The sequence below is a fragment of the Lissotriton vulgaris genome, chromosome 5, assembly GCF_964263255.1.
Source record: "Lissotriton vulgaris chromosome 5, aLisVul1.2, whole genome shotgun sequence".
In the NCBI taxonomy this organism is placed as follows: Eukaryota; Metazoa; Chordata; class Amphibia; order Caudata; family Salamandridae; genus Lissotriton; species Lissotriton vulgaris.
Genome location: NC_141693.1, coordinates 1,471,425,411 through 1,471,452,547, shown reverse-complemented (window position 1 = coordinate 1,471,452,547; position 27,137 = coordinate 1,471,425,411). Strand labels below are relative to the sequence as shown.

The following is a 27,137-nucleotide window of genomic DNA, read 5'->3' as shown; positions in this document are numbered from 1 at the left end:
CTTTGGATGCATGAGGGAGCACTCATCACACATCTTAAGAGTTGAACCCATGTCGAGGCAACAAAAGCACACGTGGTGTGGATCCATGAACGTCATCTGCTTCCTGCAGTCATGAGACAGCTGGAGTGCTGGTATTTTTGTTGGGGACATTTTCCCCTAGCACACGGTTTGAAATTTGGAAATCATCAGAAAACCAACAAATTCAGAAGCAGCACTCTGAATCAGCGTCAAAGGCGCAGAAAGAACCGGACATCAGCACTCAGTAGTAGTGTGTATATGCAGTTCTACTCACCACCTAGTGCACAAGGAAGCATGGCTGTGAAAAATCTCCGGATCCAGTCTATCACCTGGAGGAATATTCAAAGGTGACCCATCGTCCAGGCGGTCTAGGGGACCAACGCCTCCCCCTCCCCCTGGAGTGGGCAGATATCTAAGGGTACTAGTGGTCACCCAGCTTTCAATCAAACCTCAGGTCGCAGAAGTATTTCAAAATTCATGCTGGATCCTGAGAATGCTGAAGTAGTCTCTCAAACGACTACCCTGGGATACTCAGTCGATGGTTGTGGAGGCATTGATCCTGTCCAGATTAGACTACGTGAACGTCCTGTACATAGGTATCCCAGACTATCTGACTGGACTACAAAAAATCCAAAATATGGCCATCTGATTGCTTTTCAGTCTCCCCAAACACGCTTCTCTCACTCATCATCATCAAACTCTTTATTCGAGCAAAATTTAAAATGATTATAAAAGAATAAATACATGCACATCACAATTTCATAAAATACCATAATTAAAATCCAATCATATCATTACCACATAAGAAAGAGAAAAAGACACAAGATCAATTACTGTTCAGAATACATCTTACAGAACTCGTCAAAAACCCTTTCTCTTCTTCAAACAAGCCCATAAAAAGGAGGCCAGTGAGAAGCAGACAAATGGGTCTGGTAAAGATTTAAAAAAATATACGGCCACCCGACATTGTGTAAACCACGTCTTATTTCAAATCGGCATCATGTAGGCTTTCCTTTCCTTTTTATATAGTGTACAGAAAAGGACTAGATTTATCTCAGATAGAGTTGATACATTGTCACACGGGCAAACGCTCAAATCATTATTGCTAAAACAAATTTCCGGATAGCCTAGCATACACACTATCAGGTTAGTTCTAAATCTTAACAAAATGTACCTGTGCTGTGGGATATTTGCTATTGCTAGGTACGAGAACCCTTCCTCTATCACATGTGCATTGCCTTGGTTATGACCGCAGAGCGGGTTTCCCCACCTCAGATTTAGACCTCTTCTATTCCGCCATTCGGAAAAACTCATCGATTACCTTCTGTTTGGATAACCCCTTACATGCAAGCCGATCATTAAAAAGTTCCAGGAGCTCAATTTCTTTGAAAGTGTGCTCCACATAACTCAGCCACCTAGATCTCTTCCGGTGGTCCATGTCTAGGCAAATCTCTATTATTAACTGTGTGAGCGGTACAGATTCCCTCCTCCATATTGAATACCACAAAGGTAATGGAGCCACTTTAATCTGTTCAGAAATGTAAGGAATATCTAGTTCCATGTGTAGTATACAATTTGCGAAAGGATAAGGGGAGACCTACTACGGATTTAAAATATTTATTCTCATCTGTCTGCAATGCACTCAATACCACAACCAACTTCACAGGCTACCAGTGAAGAAAAGTCATTTTTAAGAGACTATAGTTCACTCCGCTTTCTACAACCGGTCCCTACTACCTCCGAAAATGACTATTCGGCTACTGTCTACAAAGAGCCCTTCACTCTCAATCAGCACATGTGCTAGCCATACCTGGGAAGGGTCTGCCTGCTCAGTCCGGTCAGCTCTGAACTGGAATGATCTCCCTCTCCCCCTCAAAGGCACTGCAAACATAAAAGGTTACGCAAAAAAATAAAAACCCACCTTTTCAAGGACTACATTTCATCCTCCATACGGGCCGTACTGCCTAGAGCCGGGATGCTCTCACATGAATTGTGCGCTTTACGAATTCCATCGTTCGTTCATCTGTGCTTATAAATATCCATCAGTACCTATTTAATGATTCAAATCCGTGGCCTGAGATCACACAGACATCTGCAAGAGTATATAACAGGCACTACTCTCAACTGTCGGTTTATTATCCGAGATGTATTGAATACACAAAGATATCAACAGCAAGTGCCTTAGCCACCTCCCCCACCCCCTCTCCCAGCTATCTTAAAATGGGATTCATTTAAGGGTAATCAGAACAGCTTTACAATCACATTGTGCCTAGCAATTTCTTTGAGGGCAGTGTTTGTAAATGTACCCCACCTCCAAGAGATTTGTGAGCTCCCTTAACACATTTTTCCCAATTTGAAGTACTGTACTAAAAGGCTTCACGTCGTCTTTAAGTACAGTGTTTCAAATTATTTTAAAAAACCTTTGTAGCACAGAATCAGCAAATTAGGTTTCAACTAAATGACCCAGAAAAAACACACAAAACCGCATGTACCAGATAATCAGCTTTATTCCCACAGTATGTATATTATTTTACACCTGTACAAAATATTTACTTTTCTAAATAAATATGCACTCCTTGCAAAAACAGTTTCGCAATAAAAATCCTTCCCAAAAAATAAACATTTAGCCAAAGATGCAGGTGACGAAGATACAGTCAGACGGATAACAGCCTAAAAATCAATTACAGTAGGTCGGTCAAGGTGCAAGTCATATGAAGGCCACAGTATCAATCCTTTTGGTATCTGTGATCTGGAACAGGAATCCAAAAGGGGGTGGAGAGTACCCCCAATAAGGACAGCCGTCCGTATAACGATGTTTAGTAGACGTATCATTTCAAGGACCTGAGGTGTAGTATAAAAATGCAGTTATATAAGGACTTCAAATTAGACCCATAGACCATTGGGCCACACCAGCAAGTCAGAGCAGAAATGGAACTTAGAGAAACACCAAAGAACACAAATCAGCCTCACAGACCAGAGGGGCATACCATGGAGAACTAGAACATAAACTAGGAATATACACATCTAAAGACAATGTAGTGCAAGAATGAGATATTTAAGCTGCATATTTTCTGTGGCCTGAGGTTGTAACACTCAGCCACTTCAGGCCAAAACCTTAAGATTTCAACTCTCTTTCTCCAAACAGAGTGCGAGAGCATTAAGGGTCCTTTCGCAATACACAAAGCGACACGTACCATACTGCTTACGCCGCCCCACCAAGACAGTGTACTTTATAAAACCGTTTTCACAGTTGGTCTCTAAAATAATAAATAGGACTCTAATAATATAACTTTCTGAAAGCATAGACATTGACAATTAAAAATAATCCTTGATTTTCCCCAATAAAATCATTTATAAAATAGAAATTTCGTATGTACATACAGTTTAATAAAAATAAAAAAAAAACAGACTGATTTCGTGGATTGTACCTTCCTGATTGCTAACCAGGTCGGAAGAAAATATTAGCCTGCGAAACCTGCACTACTTCGAATCAGTGATTACCTGTTTGGCCAATAATACAATTTTTCAAATATGTATGCTCCCATCTATGGAGCTTTGGAAAAGCTTGAACCTACGATTGTTTTGGCTTGTTTGTCTAGGCCCACACTTGCCTTCGATGTTGCCACTGCTCGAGGATTTTGAGAGACAGAATGACTAGCTTCATTAATGGGCTGGATTAATGGGGTGGGCCACTGGTCATTACAATACTATCAACCTATTTCTATCCGTATACATAAGGCACCTGATGACCTAACTCATCACCATCAGTTCCCATCATCCGGGAGTGACAGCAGCCTGGCCATGTGGGGCAAGAAAACACAGCCAAGTCATGTCAAAAAGCTCCACAAGCACCAGCACACCCTGTAAGTTGCCCAACCGGGTCTGGATCCATCAAGCTCTCAACTGAGGCAGGATCTGAGAGCGTTGACTCCTCTAAAGAGAAGAATGTCTGCGACTGACCGAGACTATCCAGCCTTTAGTGTGTGAGCCAAACGAAGGAGGAGTGCCCACAAGTGGTGCAAGAATTGAGCGAGTGGTACCCGCTCTGGGATTTTGGGTACGAACTTGCCATATGAGACTTAGAAAATATATTAAAGAGAGTTTGCTGGTGCCTCTTCTGTAACACTGGGCGTCCCATCCAAGAAAGCTATCAAGGACAGCAACAACTGAAGAGAAGTTGATTGCTTATTTATTGGGTTTGCCAGTTTACTGTGCAATCATTTTTGGAAACTGTGCCCAAGCTTTCCCACTGTTAGTCTACTAAAGATGGCAAAGTTCAATATTTGTAGGGACAATGAGATCAGACTGCAACGAAGACTATAACAACCACGGACAATAACAATAATGTGTGATTAGAATCTACAACTCATGATGTCCCCAAGTCCGTTTGTAGAGTAGAATTCGGTACGTCTTGGAGCCTAGTACTCCTCAGTCTGAACTCATGGCAGCTCCTGTTTTTTCACAAAATTGCCCGAGCCCAGATTGTTGATGTTTTTAATCATGATAGTGTTACTCAATTGATTATGCCTTCGAGCTCCTAACAGATGTCGAAGCGGGGTCAACTAAGAGGAAAGTTGACCGACTGCTTTGAAATGCAACATTTCCACTGTGCTAGTTATTATTCAGGGCAGGTTTAGATTTGGCATTTTTGAGGCATTTGACATCGAGGAGCTCTATGCAAAATCCAAACAACCACGGCTGGTGTGTCGAGACACATTTGGTGGTAAGAAGCAAAATTAGTTAAGAAAATGCTCAAAACTGACTAACGGGTTAGAAGGACAGGCTGGGTGCTCTCTGCCTTCCAGGCTGCATGTCCTCAAGAGTGTGCAGTTATCCTACTCGTGTGGGTATTTCTTTCTTTGTCACAGCTCTTAGTGATTGTGGAAGTAAGCATAGATTAGACCTATTTTACTCCGGACTTATTTAGGACAGGCGCAGCCACTTCACCTGTAGATGGATGTCTGGAACAAAGCCAGTAAAAAAAAAAAAAAAACAGCCTGCATCCAGCTACTAAGGGACATATATGAACCCTGATCTGTAGTAGAGAAATATTGGACACAGGGGCGGCTACTCTGTTGGAGAGGAGCGTCGCACCACTAAAATGCCCCCGAGATGAAGAATAAAATGGTAATTCCAAGAGTCAGGACGGGCGGGGCTTAGTGAGAGCAGCAGCAGGGAGGAGGGTGAGCTGTATGTGTAGTTTTCAAAGTGTCCCTATGGCCGTCCACCTTGCGACGGCCATAGGGACAGGCACACCATCCAGACATGCGCACTTTGAATCCTCTAACCTAACTGTTTTAAGACAGCTGGGTTAGAGCAAGTGCAGGCCTCCAGAGCGCTATGGAGCGTTGAGACATGCTGCTCGCTCCAATTAGGGCGCTGCTCTCATGCTGGTGAGAACAGTGCCAGGATTGGTCAAGGAAATTGCTAGGGCCTTCACTGCATTTGCGGTGAGGCCTGGAGAGAGGAGGTTCTGTAGGGAGGTGTTTTTTTATATATTTTTATTTTATTTGAGTGCACACGTTTATTTTTATATTTTTTAATGTTTTTTGCATGTGCGAGTCTGCTTTGCTCCCCCTCCTTCCCCCTACTCCACGTAGATGCCAGCCACCACTGATTGGACATTGGATTTTTCCCAGTGGAAGAAACTGGTCACTGGAGTGTTGCATCATAGAGAGTGGCTTCAGTAGCGTAAACGGTCACCACTGCAAGTGAGGTTGTGGACCATGGTACATTGAACAAGAGCTTTTACCCCTGATTGGTGTATCCTTCACCTAGGTGTGAAAAATGTTGTGCGTTTCAGAAGGAAAGGTGTTAGCTTGCATATGTTGGCAGAATTTACCCGAATAGCAAGGCTATTCGCTGGGGCAGTGAATGTGAGATGTCATGTGATACCTAGATGTATCTGAAGGCAAGGTACAAAGGTCTTAGGCACTGATTTAATCTAATCAGTCCTTCAGTGCATAAGTGGTTGAGTATTAGAACTGTGCATCAAAGGAACATCCTGCATCTCATCTTGAAGGGGAAGCAAACATTTGCCAGTATGAGGGACATCTGATCCGGGTGCAGACATTTTCATGGACACTTGGCTTCTATGAGGTGGATGGGTAGTGGTATGGAGAAGTGGAAGGGAAATAGAAATGTCTAGAAGGCCCTGATCACCTGTGTGGCAGAACAGTTTTTTGATGAAGAGTTTACATCTAAACATTGCTATTTGAGCCCCGGATGAGAGCAGTAGATGTAATGAGTGTGGTTGGTCTGTACCCAGTGAGCATGTCTCTACTGCACTCAGCCTCCGACGGTGACACACTCCCAAGGTGGGAGTGAGGAGGGAGAAAGGCATGGGCCAATGTGTTTAGGTTTCATAATAGCCTAGAAGTGTTCCCCTAATGGGTAATTTAGGGACCCATTGGAATAAGATGGCTGGTTAGGCAACTGACCAGAGAAATGAAGCAGTCAAACTTGCAAACCTGCCAGGTACAGCCACTTGTATTTTACTGTCTAGAAACAATCCAAACAAGAAATGAAGTCATTTATGCCTGTAAACTTGAATTTAGTGAAGTCCCAGACAGAAAGCAACAGAGCCTTTTGTTGTTTACATCAGTGCAACCTTCTCACATTGCACACCGGTCTGTACAGGATGTGGGTGGGCAGGGAGGCATCCCGGCTGCTAATCTCGCTTCAGTAGTGATGGTGATTAGGGGCATGGGGCAGATACATATCAGAGAGGAGGACAGACCGTGCAACAAGAAGGGAGACCTATTGGTTCTATCCAAGGTCGGGGGAGGGCTGGCATCGAGTGGTTGTGTCAGCGTGCATCAACTACTAGTGCACATGGTGTGGAGGAAGGACTGACATTTTAACCCCTTCGCTGCTGATGACGAGCTCAGCTCGTCATCAGCCACGGTGGTCGTGTGCGGATGACGAGCTGAGCTCGTCATCTAACGCGGCTTTTGGAAAAAAGCCGCACAGCGCAAAAATAACCCCCGCACGCATGTGGTTAAAAGCAAGTTTTGAGTAACGTGTTCAAAATTTGAGGGACGGTACAAAATCCTATTAGTCTGCATTAAATGGATGGAATGCATAAAAGCACTAAGGACTGGCGGGACGGAATAGTTAACATTTTGGCAAGTAGAATGGACTGTGCAGAATATTCAGCAAAGCTGGAAAGATCAGCAGTGAAGGGAAGGTAAAAAAAAGCATAGAGTCTAGACCCAAATGAAAGGGAGCGGTAGACGCAAGCAGCATGGCTGCTTTAAGACACTATTGGCACTGGCGGAAATCTTAACCTGCTTCACCTCCTTTGGATGTCTGAAAATCCCCCGGCCTGCTGCCACCCCGTACTGCACCTTGGAAATCAACATAAATGGAGATTTGCTGCGCACACTATGGACAAATAGCTGAGCACAGGTTGAATTCATGGGCAAAGGGAACAAGCAGAACCCCTGTGCAATAAGCAAGTACCTGAGACTTGTGCATGCAGCCAGGAAAAGGATCAAAGGCAGACATGTCCAAATGCTCTTCTCCTAGAGACTTGGTAGGTCAGAACAAAAGAACCAACATATATTCTAACTGTGGCACTAGTGGAATAAAAAGGTAATCACTGGCATACTTAAAATATTCCAGTTTAAAAATGGGCCCAGGATGCTGGGGTAGTGGTGCCTTAGGTTCCAAGAGGCTCAGGAGATCCAAGTCTTAGAACCATCATACAGCTTAGAAAGTAGTTCTGGCACAAGCCTTTCCCACTAGATCCCTTTATCACAAGGCCAAGCACTAGTAACTGCCTTTCAGAATACATACAGAATCACCCAGCTTCAACTACCCACCGTGCAGCCTGGCAACCAGAACAGGGTACAGATCCGGTCTGTGCCAGAACACCAGAACCTCCAGATTGCATTTATATATGAGATGTCCAGATCATCAATTTGTTTGAACCAGATATGAAAATGCAACCACTCTGACCCAAGAGCCGTATTCTGTACCTATGGTCCATCAGTAACAGATGTGGGCCACAAAAAGAAAGCGTTTTACTACTAGATCTCATGCTTTGCTGCACCTACACTTTAGCGCCTAGAAGTGGTTTGTACCCGTGCACCCATACAAAAATCCTAGGAGCCCCCTACTCCTTGAAATCGTAAACACTTACTTTTCACTCCAGATACAAGTTGAGCGCCCAATGACAAAGAGAGGTCTCTGAAGCTCAGGGACAGTGATAAGTCAAGCCGAAAAGCTTCAGAGGATTGTTCCCACCCAGTCAAAATAAAGGCCCGGTTCTCAAGGTTTGGTACCATAATTGCTTGACATACAAAATCTATACCTGATGAGGTGGTGTTTTGTAGTACACTCGTTGGGACACAATATTTATAACAGAGGATAATGTGGAACACAAAATTGTGCATACAACTGATTTTAAACGTTAATGGTCAGTTTAGTCTGTAATGGCAACATGCTCGGCTTAGACTCTGCCTTTCATCCTCCTAGAGGTAGGAACAATTAGAAGGCTCAACTTGAGTCATAAATTGTTAATACGTTTCTTTCGGTGCACGACTGCAGAATGCTGAACTTACTACACGCCCCACAGACTAAATCATTAGAAAATAGCTTGTTTTCCTAAATATACCTGCATCCTTCAGAATACAAAGAAGGTTCTATTTTTGAAGCCCTTTCCCTGTGTACTTAGAAGGGTCTAACATAGCAGATAGTGACCTCTGGGAATACAGTGACGATTGTACGATGCATCTCGTGGTTGAACAGGCAGTGAAACTTTTGCAGTTTTTACTCACAATGTAAAAAACAATTTGGGCAGCCAGGGTGTCTGCTACGTCCTGACTTGCACAGCATTTCTGAATGGAGCGTTATTGGGACAGCCAAAATCTTGGCTTACTCAGTGGTTGTGCTCGCTGAGTTGCAGCTCGCTTCTTTCACGTCCGCTGATATGCCTCGAATATAGACACTTGATGAAATGGTTCGAAGATGCATGTTATAAACAGAAACAATTTGAGAAGCACTGGATTCAGTAAGTGTGCACAATTCAACAAACACAGGACTGTACATGCTTAAAAATATTTTTTGCCTTCGGCCAATCCCATCACTATAAGCGTAGTTCAGGGGGTATGTGTCATGGTTACGTATCAAAACCTTGTCAGACAACAGCGAGGTACATTAAAAAAAACCATACAGCTTGATTTTTGTGGAGTTCTGCACACAAAACTACTTCTTGTGAACACACATTCACTTAAAATCCTAGTAGAAAAATAAAATTTTAGAACGCTCTTGGCTCTTCTCCCTCTAACTCTGCTGTGGAATGATCAAGCAGCAGCCAATGCTCCAACGACGTTAGTTCCACGAGGTGAGGCGGGATCCATGCCTCGACGACATGAGATGATGTCCAGTGCTCCCAAGGTGCTAGGGGGCATAGTGCCCAGAGGTGAAATGTGTTGTGTGCCCTGGGGTGAGATGGTTTTTAGATCTGTGAGGTAACAGCATGTCCAGTGCCCCAAAACAAAAACATGGCACATAGTGCCACCAAGTAAAGGGCACCAGGACAATGCTGGCATAGATTCCGTACCTGCCAACAGAATGTAAACTACACCGTAGGCTTCGCCATATCGCTTTTTTCAAAAACTACTTTGGCTATGAAGTAGATGGAGAGCAGTCCCAGGCACGCAGCAGACACCATGTAGGCAGTCACTGATTGCGTAAATTGCACGATGGAGCCCATGACGAGAGAGGGCACCACCTGGGACAGAAGGAAGGCACTGTCCAGGATGGCAAAGTCTAGGCAGATCCCACGTCCGGGCGCTACTGGGTCAGCCTCTGGCAGACCAGTCATCATCACAGAGGCTTCACTGGGCGAGGCCACGCACAGGGATGAGCTGGTGGTCGAAGGGGTGAAGGCAGTGCTGTGACCATTGGGGTAGGACGGCTTGGAGCTGGAATGGAGTCCCTTCAAAAGAGGTGCCTTCTGCTCCTCCTGTCTGTTGTCCTCCTCATCAACTCCCTTATATTTGGGGAAAAATACCTGCATAAAAAGAAAAAAGAACACTATGAATATATTCAGACCATTAAACATGTTGAGTCAGCAAAGAACGCGCAGAACCAAAAAGAGTGGGTAATCATAGAGAAAACAGAGGCACCATGTATCTAGAATCAACCTGGCATTCAGCACAAATTCTAGAGCCAAGGAAACCGCCCACTATGTATAATCATCCTTGGGACCTTTGCAGCATCTAAAGTTAACTAAGACACACAGTGTCCAAAAAAAACCAACTACCTAGAATATTAAAATGTAAGCACCCATGAGCTACACCCACAACAAAACCTTCCAGAATCTACAACAAAACAACCAAACATGCAGTACTTAACACCAGCAATTGAACATCTTTTGTTAGAGCAAAGAAAACTTACACTTGGAGTCTCACTGCACAAGAAATTAACTCAATGTTGACAAACTAGGTCACCATAAAGGATCTATATACAATTAGGAAACATACCAACATCTGGAGCCAACAGGAAAGCAGTGCAGCGGTAGAAGCAAATGTAAAAACTACTGAGCATGTTAAACCAAAAACGAACTACACTACGTCTAGTGCATACAGGCTCCCCCAACAAATGCAGCCATCCAGGAAAATGTCCAGTTTATAGAAGAAACTGAATAGCCACGGATATAAACTAACATGTTAGCACTACAGTTTAGAATCAATACAGAAACCATTCACTTCAAAGTACCAACAAAGATGCGACTCAATTTCTAGTGCATACAACAGAACCATCTAGATCTAAAAAGAGAACCATAAACTATGTCCAGCCTTTTTCCGTTTTTTTTGTTTTTAAATAAAACACCTTGAGCCAGTAAGGGATCTATCTCAGTTCTTACTCAATCCATCAAGGGAACTACCCCAGGATCCACAGCAACAAGGAATTCGGTATCTAATCCCAGGAGAAACACAGGAACTACCCCATCGCTTTCTATAGCAAACCAAGTGATCAGACAGGATCTACAGCAAACTGGGTAACCCCTAGGCTCGAAGGGCAACAGGAAAGCCACAACATAGACACTACCAACAAAGGAACCACATCTAGCATGGAGTTATTCCCTATCCGACTCGAGGTTTTATCAAGCAGCCATCTACGTTTTAGAACTCACAAAGGAACGATGAAGCAAACAGAGAATTTTCTCCAGGACTTAAAGTGTACCATGACTATCGGACAGTAAAACTCATAAAAAACCTCTTCCCCATAAGCTCATGGTCTTAGACCGCTTATCATATAAGAACTATGAAAACCCCGAGAAGGAGTTCACTTACACAGTTAATGCGGATGAGCAAAGAGAGCCCTCCGATCAGATGAATCCGGCAGGGAGACTCGCAAGCAGCACTGCCGACCAGATGACTCGCTGCATTACACAGCAGCACCCGGTCCACACTTCCAAGGAGAGCAAGAGGAAAGTAGAAGACAAAGCAAGGACAGAGGAAGCAAAAGTAATTTAAAAACACATAAAAAGACAGCATGGTTAGAAGAGATGAGCCATAGTACGTTTCCAATTGTGAGGCTCCAATGCTGTTGAATTTGTGTCTGTACTGTGCCCGCCATTCTTCCAAGGGACTGAACAAACAGCACTGGATTTCCAGTGTCCTGTGGTGAACTAGTTGTGCATTTAGCATACTGTACTACCATAAACTATGTGTATTTAGCATACCCAAATACAATTTCTCACTTTCACCCACTCAACCAATCACTTTTAACTTGGTATTTTGCCCCCCCAACAACACCTCTCCCCCAACTTTGACTAAAACTTCACTGACGTCCGCAACATCACATCCTCACACAACATGTGCATTGCTGATACAACATATTCATGACTTAGATCTTCTGGACTCAATAGCACGTGCATGAAGTACTCTTCTACAAAACTCTTCACTCAGCCTCACCTCCCACATAACTACGGGCACCTAAAACCCGAATCGCAACTTCATCCATTTAGTATCTCTCATGCGCTCCTGTTTGCAAGAAACCCCTTTAAATTGGACTGTGCATGTTCCTCTTCCTAAATTACTTCCATAGGGTCACCCTAACCCCTACAGTCACCACAAACTAAGCTTCACTCGTTCGCTAGAAGATGCTACAGCCTTCCAAACTGATTTCAGCACCCTTAGATTCTCCATCTGCAAAGCAAAGACCTCACAACTCACCTGCACGCCCCCACAGAAGCACTACCCAAAAAGTCTGCCCAAAGGATGGAGGCGACTACCTCAAAAGATCCCAAAAGGTCCCAAGCGCACACAATCTGGAGAACTGAGCTTTACAAAACAAGAAGCTGAAGAAACCAAAATCAACAAAAAAAAACTGCATGCCTCAATGTGGATAATTAAAGATACAATCTTACTTCCAGGGCCCGAATTCACCAATTAACGGTGGGTAATCAATTGTGGACAGTTGGCAGACTCCTGAACTACCCTTCACCGAAACAAGACGATGCACCCAGCAGGGTTAGAAAGCACCCTTCAAGCATCACCGTATGGTCATCCAGTAGCATACACTTTATAAAGATATCAAGCAAAATAAATAAAGTGTTGATGCACCTATACCTATTAGTGCACATTACAATTTTAGCAAACGCGTAAGGAATATGTTTTTTAATGTGCAGCCCTTTACAACAGCATGGTGTTGAGGTTGTGGGGAAAAGTGGCGAGGTATTGCTTTTTAAGAAGAAACGAACAAGGGAGTAGGAATGGTAAATGGGAAAAGCTAAGGAGCCCAGCATGGGGGGGGGAGGAGGGGGGGGGGGGGGGATCAAGTTCCCGAGTAATAAGGATATAAAGATTCTAGAGATTGCTCAGTTTAAGTGTTTAGTGAACTGGAAAGTTTAAGCTCCTTGCATTTCAACCACAATTATTTTTTCCCTCCATGTGGAGCATAGTACCTGCCAGATGGTCTCCTCCTGTGTATGTATTAACTTGTTCTTCCTGTGCATTTAACAACTGGTACTTCCTGCCACTTGCCATTTAGTGCTAACTGGTGGTTTGAAATGGTAATATGCGTCTTTAAAGAAAAAATTGCAAGAAAACAATTGTTCTGATGAATTTATTTCGAACCATTGTTCACAAATCTTTCTTTAAGGTTTTTCACCTGGCTGACGAAACCAACCTGATAAAAGAAATTCTGGATAGAAAATGTTTTCTTCATGCTACTTTTCCATTCCTTTAAGCTCCAGGTGTTTCAGTGGCGTTCCCCCTTTCTCCCTGCCTTTAATGCCCCTAGTGCCGCTTTCCCTTACAGTTTTTTTGCCTTATCCTAAATACTTCCCCAACCACTTCTACGGGTCTCTCCATCCTCTATAGCCCCGCCCGACTTTACCCGTAACCTAGCATTTCTCTTCCGTCTTCCTGCATCATCTTGTTTTTCAAGAAGGAGGATCACACAACCCCCCTTTTTTAAAGGACATTTACTTTTTCAAAGAAAACTATTTTTGGGTGGAATAGGTATTCCGTAATTTTAACATTTATCCAAACTGTAATTTTGTCAGCCTGATTTTGATATTTTTTGGTAATTTGTCAAAATTATGCAATTCAGTTTTGCATCCTATCATAACAATTTTGTTAATACCTTTAGTGGTTGGTATTTGACAGTATCTTCCTACTTCTTTAGCTGCTCGAAGCCATGCTGTGAGAACTGAGCAAACCATTTTGTTAAAGGGTTGGAGATACTACTGTGGCATTCTCCTCTCTTGGCTTCCTCATTGGCCTGTTGGATGTGTGCTACCAACGTCATTCATTCGTCTAAAATCTCTCCTTCCATCTTCTGTGTCCATGTAGGTCATTCGCTCCTGCACTTTGTTACTTATGAATTAAAGGCTCGTTCTATTTAAAATCGCCAGATTCTGCCGCTATCACTATCACCTTATAAATCCGACCTCATTGACCAAAGGCATAATATAGAACGTTAGCCAAAAGACCAATAGCTTTTGTGGAGGTAGATTCAGAGACCACCCAAAACCACAACATGCATCTACATTTCCCATTGGAAACGGGTGCTTAGCAAAGTAATGGAACACGCTCCCACCTGTTTCTCGTGATGATAAAGTGACGCCAGAGTGTAAGGCACGATCTGTAGCGCTGCAAAGGTGAATCCAGTAAGTGCAGCTGACAGAGTCACCACAACAAGACTGCGGGAGATGCACATGATCAGGGCTGCCAGCGAGAAGACGGCCATGCTGGTGAGGTAGACCTCCCTCGTACCGAAGCGTTTTACCATTCGATCCATGATTGTCGAGAAGAAGATGGCCACCGCCGATTGGAGGAAGAGGCCCAGGCTGCCCATCCGTACACCTGAAAAAGAAAGAAGTGAGCACCAGAAGAGGCTATGGATCACCAAAATAAACAGATATGTGCTCTGAATCAGTATTTATTCTAGCATAACACCAACTCCAGCTGCTTTAATAGTAAAACGCATTACAACTAGCATAGTTAATGTCAACAAACCTACTAAGTTGTATTTTGAAAGGGTGATTTAATGACCAGTCTTAAAAAAGTAGTAGGCAATCTTCCATGGACCTAGGCTGGGCCTTCACGAACCACTGTAGTGCCCTCATTTTAAGATGAGAAAAATAAAAAAAGACACAGTTCAAGATTGTCTATTTTCCTTCTGTTTCATCCGTTATTCCCATTGCCTCCACATCCCATCTTCTTATGTTGTGTATTGTTTACATTTTATTCTCAATATCAATTATAATCTTCTAATGTTGTTTATAGAGCGCTTGTATTCATGTTGTTTAAGGTCCTTAGCAAGGAATCTGTGCTGTGTCTCCATTGGCTCTCTATGTAGCACAAGAACGGCATTAGTTCACCTCTTCAGTCCGCCTTCTCAGTCCCTGCTAGATCATCACAAACTGCTCCATTAAATGCCCCTAGCTCATTATTCCCCAAGCATGGAAATGGGGAACCCATCCAAAGCCTCACTCCCAACCCTCATAGAGCACCCAGACTCAACACCAATGCCATAAACATTAATAACCTCATGCAGATACCCACTACACAGCCCGCGCTCACTGACAGCCTGCACAAATCACAACTGAGATGCAGGTTACTTAACTGTAGATCAGTTGCGAAACATGCCACAGACCTTGCTGAGCTCATCTTTGCCCTACAACTGGACCTCCTTATCCTCACAGAAACTTGGCTCAACAACTCCTCTGGCCCTATCCTTGACTTATTAGTCCCTCCCAGCCACAACAATATCAGACTCGACCGAGTTAAGAAAACGGGTGGTGACATAGCCTGTATCTTCCACAACTCTCTCACAGCAAAACAGTCCCCTTCACCTAATCTCTCATCCTGTGAATACTTATGCATAGATATCACTTGCACACACATACCCTTATGCACCCTTCACATCTTCTACCACCCCCCCCCCAGGTGATAATTTACCTCTAAATGAACAAACTAAGGAAACCATTTCCTCCAACCTGGGCCGACACTGCCCCCAGATCTTCCTTGGCGAGTTCAATCTCCAGTGGAATGACCTGCATGATCAGGCGGTTACCACCCTCAAACACTTCCTAACCGACCTCTCCCTGACTCAATTCTGCGACAGCCCCACACACAACTTAGGCTCGACACTGGATCTAATCATCTCCAACCCCAACTCCATTCATCTCAAATCCATTCTCCCCTGTGACTGGTCTGACCATCACTAGATCAACTTCCTTATACTTGAAAATTGGAACCACAAAAGTGCACAACGACTAAAATTAAAACAATGGAAAAGATCGCTCCATAACACAAGCGTAAATGAGCTCGTAGAACGATGCAATTTCTCCCTTCCGCTGCCTGCAAACATGAACGACATTCACAACCTTACTGAGCACTATAACAATGCCATGCTATCTGCCTTGAATGCTACGGCCCCCCCTTCAACTAAAAAGAATACCTATCAAAGACTCCAAACCTTGGTTCAATGACAGCCTAAATGCGAACAGACGCAGCCTAAGACTTGCTGAACGCACCTGAAGATCCACTCCCTCCACTAAGCTTCTAAAAACTCAAAGATTCAAAAGAAGTAGATACAACAAACTCATTAGAACGGAGAAAGCTACCTTCCTCAACAAACTCATTAGAACGGAGAAAGCTACCTTCTTCAAAGACCAACTTGACAAAGCCAAAAATCGCCGGAAACAACTTTTTGAGCTGATTAATTCACAATCCAACAACACCTCTACCCGATCTCAGCACCTTTCTCCCCCACAACCAAACTGCGATGCAGCTGCTGACTTCTTCCTCGAAAATACAAATAAAATCGAATCAGATCTAAGGTCTGCTGCACTCAAGCTCTCGCCCTCTCTTGACTCCTCTGTCTCCACACCTCTGCCCTCGCCTCATGGTCTCTCCCTCAAAAACAATGCTTCTTGGAGACAATTCACTCCCCACAATGGCATTACCATCCTCAATATTCTCTCGACCCTTAAACACTCAAATCACTTCAATGACCCCCTCCCCCCCAACTTCTTTAAAGAAATTATAGGATCACTAGCACCGCTCTGGTCCAAGATCATCAACGCCTCTCTTCTTCAAGGTGAGATCCCGGACTGCCTAAAGGCTGGCCTAGTGCTTCCTATTCTCAAAAAACCCTCAGCTGACCCTGTTGATCTTAAAAACTACCGACCAATCACAAACATACCCATTACTGGAGAAATGTGTTCATGAACAACTACGCAAACACATTGAGCATTTCCAGCTTCTCCACTTATTCCAATCAGGTTTCCGCAATGGCCACAGCACCGAAACGGCCATTACTCACATAGTGGACGATGCGCTAACTTTACTTGACCAAAATGAAGCCTGCCTTTTAATTCTTCCCGATCTCTCATCTGCATTCAACACTGTCAAACATGACAATCTACTCAACCTCCTGGAACGCAGGATGGGGCTCTCAGGCAAGGTCCTTAAATGGTTTTCCTCCTTCCTCAACAACAGAACACAGAGTCAAATCCAACCAGTCTCTCTCCAACCAGAGCCCATGCACACTTGGTGTTCCCCAAGGATCCTCACTCCCCCCCTCCCCCCCCCCCCCCACGATCTTCAACCTTTTCTTTGAACCCCTGACTTTAATTCCTAAAGCCTCCAACATCCAATATCACATGTATGTGGATGGCACCCAACTCTACATGAAAATGTCCTCCCCCGAAGACATCAACTCCCTCAATGGAACCCTTCCCAAAACCCTCAACTGGCTCACCTCCAACCATCTCAAATTAAACGCCCTCAAGACGGAATTCCTCCTCATTGCACCTGCTAGGCAACCCCCCACTGTTGTGAAATATCTCTGTAACCTCACCGCTCTCAACTGCTCACCACACATCATTGATTCCACTAAATCACTGGGAGTGGAGCTAGACAAAAACCTAAACATGCAAGATCACATCAGTTAATCGTCCAAAGTAGCGAACTTCCAACTTTGCATCCTAAGAAAACTCAAACCCTACCTTCCCCATGAAGACTTCAAATTGGCCATGCAAGCACTTGTCATCTCTAGACTAGAATACGGCAGTGCCACTATATGCGGACTCCCGAAAGTCAGTTTAGCCCCCATCAGAGCAGCTCTAAATGCTGCTACGAGACTCATCATGGGTTCTACGAAGACCAACCACATTTCGCCAGACCTGAAATCGCTCAATTGGCTTCCTTTTGAGGCAAGGATCCAACTAAAGATCGCTTGTATGACCCATAGAGCACTACACTTCAACACCCCACTCTACCTGACTAACAAGCTGGAACTATCCGGGGGCTCCAGGTCCACAAGGAGCACCGGCACACTGCTGCTCAAGCCAAAGAAATGTAATAAGCTTAAAACCTACAATCGTACATTCTCTGGCATCGCCCCGAGAATCTGGACCTCCCTTCCAGTGGAATCAAGATTGATTCCCTTTACACTTGCCTTCAAAATGGAAGTTAAAGCTCTACTAATGATCAATGAGCTGATCTAGATGCTTTACTCCCCTTGCCTCTAGTTTACTGAATACATATCATTTGTTGTGGCCCAATGTCGCCTGCCATATTGTATTGTTTGCTCTTGATGTTGATTACCCTACTTTTCGCTCTCACCCAGCCTACTTCCTATGTCCACCATAATGTCATCTTGCTCCTGTTGTATATTGTCCCACTGTTACCTTGATTTGTCTCTCCTAGCTGTTTTCCTACGTCTTCCTCAACCGTATGTAAAGCGCTCCGATACCCACCTGGGTCATGTTCGCGCTATACAAAACTTTAAATAAATACTCTCACATAATTTAGTAATTTAGTTCAGCCATGGAATTTGCAATGCTTCCCCCAAGCCAAGCAATCGCCTATTGATTTTCTATTCAGTGAGGCAGCCTCTTATCCATGCCGGGCTCCACCGCTGAAGAGGGGCTGCAAACATTTTGTCTTCAATGAAAGGAACGCCTAGTTCAGCATGACCAATAGATTTAGAGCAACTGTGGGTGACTGCAAACATTTTTCAAACACCTATTTTCAGCTTGCTGAATCAAATCCACATTACACTATCCCCAGATGCCAGGCCCGTAGGTAGCACCAGACACACACTTATTTCTATAATAACTGGCTTAGTGCCCAACCTAGCATTAAATCTAAACAGAACTTAAATGGCTGTATCCAAGTACAATTTTCTGTTCACCAACAAAGGTTTCCAATTATTCTGTGCACTAAAAAGCAAACCTATGTAGGAAAACGTATTAGTAGGCAGCATCTGTTTGCCATTCAAGAACTGAGCACCAGTTTTTTTCTTTCCCAATCCACTGTACATGGTAAATGATTTCCAACGGGTTTACCTACAAACCAGTGTATCCAGAAAGTGAGAATGTCATTTCTGGTGGCATCCACTGCATTATGTGTGAGGTCATGAGCAGGCCTCTTGAGGGAGTTATGGTTTTCCTTACTGGGGCATGGGGAAAGGATTGTGTAATGGACCATAACTTGGAAACTTCAAGATTTCTTTTAGTTTTTATTTGGAACCATAACTTCACATTAACTGTTATTGTTAGAGGTCTTGCACTATCTGGGTTATACCTTCATTTTACAATGTTCTTTCACAGAATTTCGATTTTTTTTTTAAAGAAACAAGCAGATGGATGTAAGGCCTCCACCCATGTCTCCAACCCCCACTGTGCACAACCTTTAGTGCTAGTTGTGGATACAGGGCTCTATCCACAACCGATCATGCCTCCAATCCCTGCCACGCAAACCTTTCTAGGTGCTCTCTGAAGGTTGAATACTGGGCCTGGCCACGCCCATCCAGCTTTACGCCCCAGCACCTGCACGCAGTACATAGCTTACTGCCAGCCATTGTGCCTAGCCACCCTTGCATCTCGGTTGCTGGAAGCGAGTCCTGGCCTCTGATCAGACTCTGCACCCAATTGTTAATAGACTAAGAACACTTGCAAGTTACTGAAAATGGTGGTCATTTCAAAATCAAGATAGTGGGCATGTGCTCTTATTTTTGGGGAATTTGCAGGTTCATCATTCCAAAAAAGTGTTTTCACTTCTTTGAGCATGTACACCTCTGGGTACATTCCTACTCAGCCCTTTCCCCATTGTGGTCCTGAACTAGTAATTGTTTTTCCATCTTCCTGTGATATTTTTTCCACAGTACGTATCTTGCAAGTTTGGGCGAATTTCAGGAAGGCACAAAAAAAAACAAAAAAAAAAAACATTCAAGCCCTTTGTTAGCAATCAGATTTCATGCAAAAAATCAAACGTGAGTGACAGAACTCATGAATTGTAGGCTTCTAAGATTACTGGTCGAACTTTTTATAAACTCCAAAGCTTCTACCCCTAACCAAATCTTTTTTCAAATATGTATATATTATATAATCAGGAACGGCTCCTCCGCTATGGCGGAGGAGCGTTGCCTCACTGCTAGAACAATCAGATGCGCATAAAATAAAAGAAAGAAATTAATAAAAATGCGTTATCATCATTATATTTTACTGCGGAGCTGCCGCCAAGCCTTTAGGGCTGGCTCCCGGCAGCAGGAGGAGTGGTGGGCTCAGGGCACTACCAGTGCACATGAAGGTCTGGCTGGCCGTCCAAACCTACAAGTGCACTTGGATATCTCCAAGCTATTGCACACACACACGATTTGCACTCGGTTAGAAAGGAATGCTTTCTCAGTGAAGATCTACTTCCATGCAGAGTTGGTGGAAACCAGTTCCTAGGGGAGCTAAAATGAAAAAATGCATATTTTGTCCTAGATCATTTTTCCCTTCCACGCATATGCACAAAACTTGGTGTGCCGAGACATATTCAACTGAACTAGTATTGTGCCAAATTTCGAGAAGATTAATCAAAGGGCAACAACCTTATAAGAAAACCAAAAAAATGCATTTTTAATGGAAAGTACAGCTTATCTGTATTTACAATGTCTCTATCGTCGACTCTGTTGTACAACTCGTATATTAAAGATGTGGTCAAAACTAAAACTGAAATGCCCTGAAAACTGGCCTGTTATGGACAACTACGCAAACTATAATTTGCATTCTTGCCAATAAAACCTTATGCGTCCAAAATGCAAAACGCAGAACGTGTAACAAGAGAGGTCAACACAAATTGCATGGATTGTATTACTGGTGACATTACTGACCAGTTTCAAGGAGCTTTCAGTTGCATCCCCAACTACACATTTACTTTGGTGTTTATGGTAATGTCTGGGTTTACATTAATGGGGATTTGGAGGGAAGCCTACCTCAAGGAGGTCTGCTCCCCTGGTATTTTAGGGAAGTGGAGCAGTCCAATAGCTGCTCATGGATTGGGCTTCATTTGGGCTATACATGTAGCCAAGGGTTATATAATTGGGCATTTTAAGGTACCAACCACCATTTTGTATTGGTGACCCGGTGGCTGGGACCTGTGCAGTCGCGTTTTTTGGCTGGGAGGGTTTGGGCTAGTGAGTTTAGCTTAGCGTTTGGCCTGCTGCACTTACATATATATTGGTGTCCGTTGTCAAGGTGATACAGGCCATGTATCTCCTGGCGATAGCTGGGCGGATTGATCAGCTGAGAGGGGCGCTGCTGACGGGAGGTTTACCCTCTCATAAGGCTGCAGAAGGGATCCGGCGTTGGTTTGACCAGCGCCTCGCCGGATCCCATTGGTAGCAAGTTGCCAGGTAAGTGGTAGGGGCCGCTCCCATAATAGGTGAGCGGCCCCTGAGAAGGGCACAATAGGGTGCGAGGCATTAAGCAGGGCATTTAGATGGGTCAGTGATGGCGTAGAGCGGCGCCAGGCAGGCCCGGACTGGCCGTTGCAGGCATCGGGCAATCCCCCGGTGCGCCGCAAGGGTGGGGGCCGGTTTTGGGCCCAGGGGGCCGTTTTCGTTACTGGGCCGTTTTTGCAGCATACCTGCAAAAGCCGCCCTGTAACAAAATCGGCCGAAATCCGGCCCGACAAAGAGCTCAGTCGCACCCCCAGGGGGCCGGCTGAGCACTTTGCCAGGGCCGGTTCTGATTCTGTCCGGCCCTGGCGCCAGGAGGTCTTCGATCCTGTGGCAGCATGTGGAGCCGCATGGGCGGCTTACCCGGTATCTGGGGGAGGTCTCTCTCCCTCTCAAAAAAGGGGCGGGGCTGCAGCGTGTATCCCAGTGCAGCCTTCGCTAGAGTGCAGGGGAAGGTATCTGGTATGCAGAGAAGCTAGGGTCCTAGCGCTGCTTTGAGAAGTATTGTCAGGGAAGTGGGAGGGGTAGGTATGGAGGCAATTTTGTCACTATTTCAGGCTGAGAAGGCAAGTAAAAAGGGAGAGAAGAAGAAGTCGACTTTCAGGCCGTTGAGGAGGAATTAGTGTTGGTGGAGGCTGGTTCTTCAAGGGTTATTGAAAATTCTGAGCATGAGAGGGGCCCCAGAGGTGTTAGTATGGGGTGCTGGAACTCCGTGATTTGGAGAGTAGGGTCAGTGGGCTGCTCAGGGAGCCAGCAGGGGTGTAGGCACAGTGGATTGAGGAGCAGCAGTTTAGGCAGGTCAGTAAAGATCGTAAGAAAGTGAGGATGAGACGGAGGAATTGCTGGAGACCATTCAGCCACAATGGGGGAGCTCTATCAGCTTTTTGGCGGTGAAGCCCCAAAGCAGAGGTATGGCAGAGTACAATCAGTAAGGGAGGTCAGGTGGCAATCTAGGGTGAGCCCCTTCCCGTGGGCAGGTTAGCCACAGGGCGGCAGGTTCGGTGGGAGAAGAAGGTAGGAGAGGGGCTGCCAAGATGGGTGTTTTGCACCAGCACACTGGACCGTGCATATACTTTTTACGTCGGTGCAACAGCTGGGGGAGGGGCTGACTTGGGAGAGCCACATGCAGCTCAACCTTCCAGAGGAGAAGATCGCAGCCCCAAGAAGGTCTGGTGTGTCGTTGGCAGTGCAACGAGCGTGAGGATTGGGAGCATTCTCCAGCAAGTAGGAGCACAGAACTATGTGTCCTGCATCCTGGGTAAGGTGGGGAGGACATGGAATGCCCCCTTTACCCCATGGGTAGGTTGCTATTCAAGCATAGGTTGCATGCACACGGGCCACCCGAGAGGCAGGCAGAGGAGATTACTGCTCTGAAGTAGGAACTATTGTTCATGACAGAAGTGTGAAGAGATTTTTCATACAGTCCAAGGCTAAATGTCGGATTCCATGTTCTGGAATGAAGAAAACCAGAATAATCGTACACTAGCATGAATCTTCCAGCATATGCTTCACCCTGGAGGTTGCTGAACCGCCATTTGAGCATCCCATCGTCGCTTTGTGCGAGACTTATGCCCAAAACAATGATCACCCTTCCACTGTATCCCTCCGGTGGATGTATTTAGACTAAGGCACTCCACTGGGCTTCCGAGTACATGACTTACTTTTGATACAACGCAGTGGGAGGGATGGGCAGACAACACATCCCCAAGTCCCCTCAAGACCGTGTTGAGCACTACTTAGACTCTGAAGTGGTTTATTCACAAGTGTGGAGGACTGTTGCCCCCTCGCCAGCTGCGAACCACGCTTAGCAAATGTGAGAAATAAAATGGCGATGAAATGATTTCAATGCTTTTTTTTTTTACTGATGTGCGCAACAGCCTGCCCCCGAGCCGAAAGAAATGCGGGCCTGTTCTCTGCTGCTGATAGTCAGCAGTGGCTGGGCAGACACTCCAAAGTGTGAATGTCACTTTTATCGACTGTCTTGCGATGGTCAGCCTGACATGCACACTTTGAAGCTCTCCAACCGAAGCGGTCTTAGGCAGCTGGGTGGGAAGGGAGGACAGACCTCAATGACCTGAAAGAACGACCAGCCAACCCACTCCATCCAATCCTGGTGTCTCTCTCATGCTGGTGAATAGAATGAGAATAGCATCTGGACAGGTTAGGGAAGCTCTTCGACTTTTGCCACGGACTACAGAAGAACATCGAGGAGGAAGCGCAGCCTGTGGGCAAGTACCATTTAATTAAATTGTATTGATTTCAAATGTCAGTGTTATGCATGTCAGTGTAGTGATTACGTTGTGTTTATGATTCTTGTTGTTTTAATTGTGAATTTTGGAGGGAGGGGTTGTTTTATATTGGTTTTTGGGAAGTCGTGGGGGACTTTGTTTGCCCCACCACTTTCAAAGGTTACCAGCAGCCCCTGCTTAGACTGTCACTACCTGGTAAAGCGCTATGCATATGCATCTCAAACAGGGTCAACACAAACCGTGTTAGCCATCTAAAAGCCTTTGGCAACAAACTATGATACGATTAACACAGGGTATTATTTAGTAACAACAATCCCTTCTGACAGAAAACAAATTAAATATGAAGGCCCACTTCGCCCTCTCCTCTTACCTTCATCGTAATGCAGCCGTCCTTCAGAGCCCGGTGGAGCCATTGGCAGGCCGTGATACACTCCCTCCCCCACGAAGTCCGTATAAAACAGCATGAATGTCATCAGTGCCATCCAACTGCAGAGCTCAGCCAGGAAGAGCCGCCGCATCACTTTTGGGACCCGACAGCAGAGTGTCCTGAGTCTGGGGGCCAAGGTGCAGAAGCTGCGCAGTGCCAATGCCACATGCCGGCCCCTGAAGGACATCAGGGAGAAGTGGCAGGGGCAACAGCCAGCGGCAACAGCGAGGGGCTTAGCCAGGTCTTTTGAGGGTCGCTCTTCCAGGAGGCCTGCCTGCACGACCACCACCTCCTCAGAGACAAACAGAGTGGCAAGCACACAGCCAGTGAAGATGATAATAAGGAGGGTGAAGAGGCACTCTTCCTGGCCGCCGAGGTAGGGCGCCAGAAAACTTTGGCTCCAGTTAATGGCCGGCAGGAGGTAGCCAATGCAGCCCCCCAGGCCGATCATGAAGGCGTACATGGAGAAGGCCTGCCGGCAGTTGTCAGAATCCTGGAAGAGGTCAGAGAGCAGCGCTTCTAGGGGTGTGAAGCAAACCTGTCCACAGAAGTCCAGCAGACCAATGCCCAGGATGAGGAAGGTGGTCTCCAAGGTAGGCGCTGCGGCACCAAAAAACTTTGCAAGCCTTCCGGCATGTGGGATAATGAAGAGGCTTATCAGCACACCCATGCACAGGCACCAGATGAAGGGCCGGCGCCGGCCATAGCTGCTACTCAGATGGTCGCTTGCAGAGCCAATCAGAGGGACGAAGATGAGGCCCAAAACAGGTCCAATACCTGGAACAAAATAAACATAGAAAATCAACACAGTTATTTTACTAAAAATGCTGCAGCTGCATTCCAGTGCACAGAGACAGAATCCACCAGAGCATTTCCAATAGGCTTCCAGAGAGAGAGCGACAAAAACCGGGTCCCTTCATTGCAGATACAGGAAACAAGAGACCCTATAAGTCAACAAGTAAGAATAACAAGTCTGTTACTGGTGTGTAAACCAATCGCACACTCACTGGGGCTTATGAGTCACTGTTGAATCAAGACAAACTATGTAAGCTCCTAAAGAAATAACATTTTTGGCCACTAGAGGTTACTACTTCAGTGCGTCTGCTGCTCATTCAGATACCTCCACCTTTGCCACAGCTAACTTCTGTGTCATTCCTGCAGCAGCGTCTCTTTTCAGCTCATCAAGACTCAAGCCAGGGTCATACCATGGCTGGCCAACAAGTTCTACGTTCCCGGGGGAGCATTTAAGTGTGCCTGTGTTCATCTGTGTGTCTTTAAGTGCATGTTAAATAAGTACCTGTTATTAGAAGATCCAGGCTCATATCCCTTTGGTCCCAAAAGAAAGTCTTGCGTGGAACACGCATAGCTCTACAACTGGCATCCTTCACAAGCAGCTAATGTGAACCACAGGCCTTATCACACATGCAGTCTGCCTTGGCAGCGGAGGTTCTAGCCCCCACCTTTAATAGCAGCATGGCTTGATCATTTCGTCTGCACAGTAGTGCAATGACTTAGCCATCTTTTTTGTGGAGAAAGTCTGCTCTATTTAGGAGTCTTTTCCACAAATGACCACTCACTCCCATATTTCGCCTCTTGGAACTGGGTCCCGGCCAACTCTGGCACCTATTCCTTGCATGTCTCAGGAGGAGTTCACTCGGCTGAGCGGTAAAATTAACACAGGTTCTCCATCTGAGCCTCTGAAGCCGGCGAAGTTCAGGGAGTCACTTTCTATTCTGCAGGCGCCGCTATTTCATATAGTTTACTTCTCCTTCTCCACTGCAACTGTCCCTGAGTTATGGAAACAGGCATGTGTTTCTCCCATTCTTAAAAAACCAACACTGGACCCAGCTAAGCTCGAAAACTTTAGACCTAGCTCTCTTCTCCCCAGGGTGGCTAAGATCACAGAGGCACATGTTAATAATGTGCTGACACAGTTTGTGAATTCTAATAACATCTTGGATCCAACACAGAATGGATTTTGCCCGGGCCATAGTACGGAGACTGCTCTACTGGCCACCACAGAACATCTACGAACCATTCTTGATTCTGGTCAGACGGCGGCACTGATCCAGTTGGATCTTAGTGCCGCCTTTGACACGGTTTCGCATTGTATTCTGCTACAGCGGCTGGAGGAGGCGGGGTGACTGATTTGTCTCTAGAATGGTTCAGATCTTTCCTGACTGGAAGATCTTTCCTAGTGTCCGCCCCCCCTGTTTCTCTCTCAAGTCCATTCCATCAACCAGGGGGTACCGCAGGGCTCGGTGTTGAGCCCTTTACTGTTCAATATTTATGTTCAGCCTCTGGCAGCGGTTGCCAGGCAGTGGGACCTTACCATGGTCTCATACTGACGATACGCAGCTTGTAGTGACCTTGGCTGGCGGCTTTTCTCCGAATGCCTCCAGGTTTAGAGATGGGATGGCGGCTGTAGCTGAATGGATGGCTATCAACTGCTTGCAATTAAATGCCAACTGAGGTTTTGTTGGTTGGGAAGAACGCAAGCTTGTGGAGCGAATGTTAATGGCAGACTGCTCTGGGCAACATCTCCACCACAAAGGAAGTGGTAAAAATCTGGGGGTATGGGTGGATTCATCCCTTAGTTTTCAGGTCTATACCAGGCAAGTAGCTGGTACATGTTATGGCCTTCTGCGGGGTCTTAAGCCTCTTCTGAAGTTCTTTGAACCATCGACACGTCAGCTGATTGTTCAGTCGACTATTTTATCTCGCCTGGACTATGCTAGCTCCCTTCTGTTGGGGGCAAACCAGGCTGAAATACTTTGGTTGCAACGTGTCCAAAATGCTGCTGCCAGAGCACTGGTGGGACTCCGGTGATTCTGCTCTGCCTCTGGCATCATTCGGAGACTTCATTGGCTCCCTATGGAGAAGCGCATTCAATTTAAGACGTTGTGTATCTCCTTTAAGGTTTTGAAACTTGCTATGTCTAGCTTGCTGAGTAATTTGCTTACTCCCTATGTTCCCCCTCATCAGCTGCGCTCCGCAGGACAGCACCTGCTTAGTGTTCCCAGGGTGAAGCTCTGCTGCGCCGGGGGGCATTCTATTCGCTGCTTGGCAGCTAAGTTATGGAACTCCCTGCCCCCGCAGATTCATAGTATTGACTGTCTGCTTATCTTTAGGAAAGAAATTAAAACTTTTCTTTTTCCTTTAGTTTAGTTCTGGTGGCTGTTTTCTGATGTTGTTCAGGTGTTGTGTTTGTTCTGCTTCACTGATGCTGAAAGCGCCGGGGC

General features: G+C 45.4%; 1 protein-coding gene across 4 annotated transcripts in view; it reads right to left on the bottom strand.

Moving 5' to 3' along the window:
• Window positions 1-2,507: 2,507 nt before the first annotated feature.
• The window catches only part of SLC45A3 (solute carrier family 45 member 3), a 212,125-nt gene continuing 187,495 nt past the window's right edge, over window positions 2,508-27,137 (bottom strand). For all 4 annotated transcript variants that reach the window (XM_086923432.1, XM_086923433.1, XM_086923434.1 and 1 more), the window contains 3 exons: window positions 23,839-24,672; window positions 14,080-14,345; window positions 2,508-10,039 (listed from right to left, as the gene is read on the bottom strand). In XM_086923432.1, coding sequence (XP_086779558.1) covers window positions 9,605-10,039; window positions 14,080-14,345; window positions 23,839-24,672 — 1,535 coding nt within the window. In that variant the 3' untranslated portion in view covers window positions 2,508-9,604. The remainder of the gene's footprint in view (window positions 10,040-14,079; window positions 14,346-23,838; window positions 24,673-27,137) is intronic.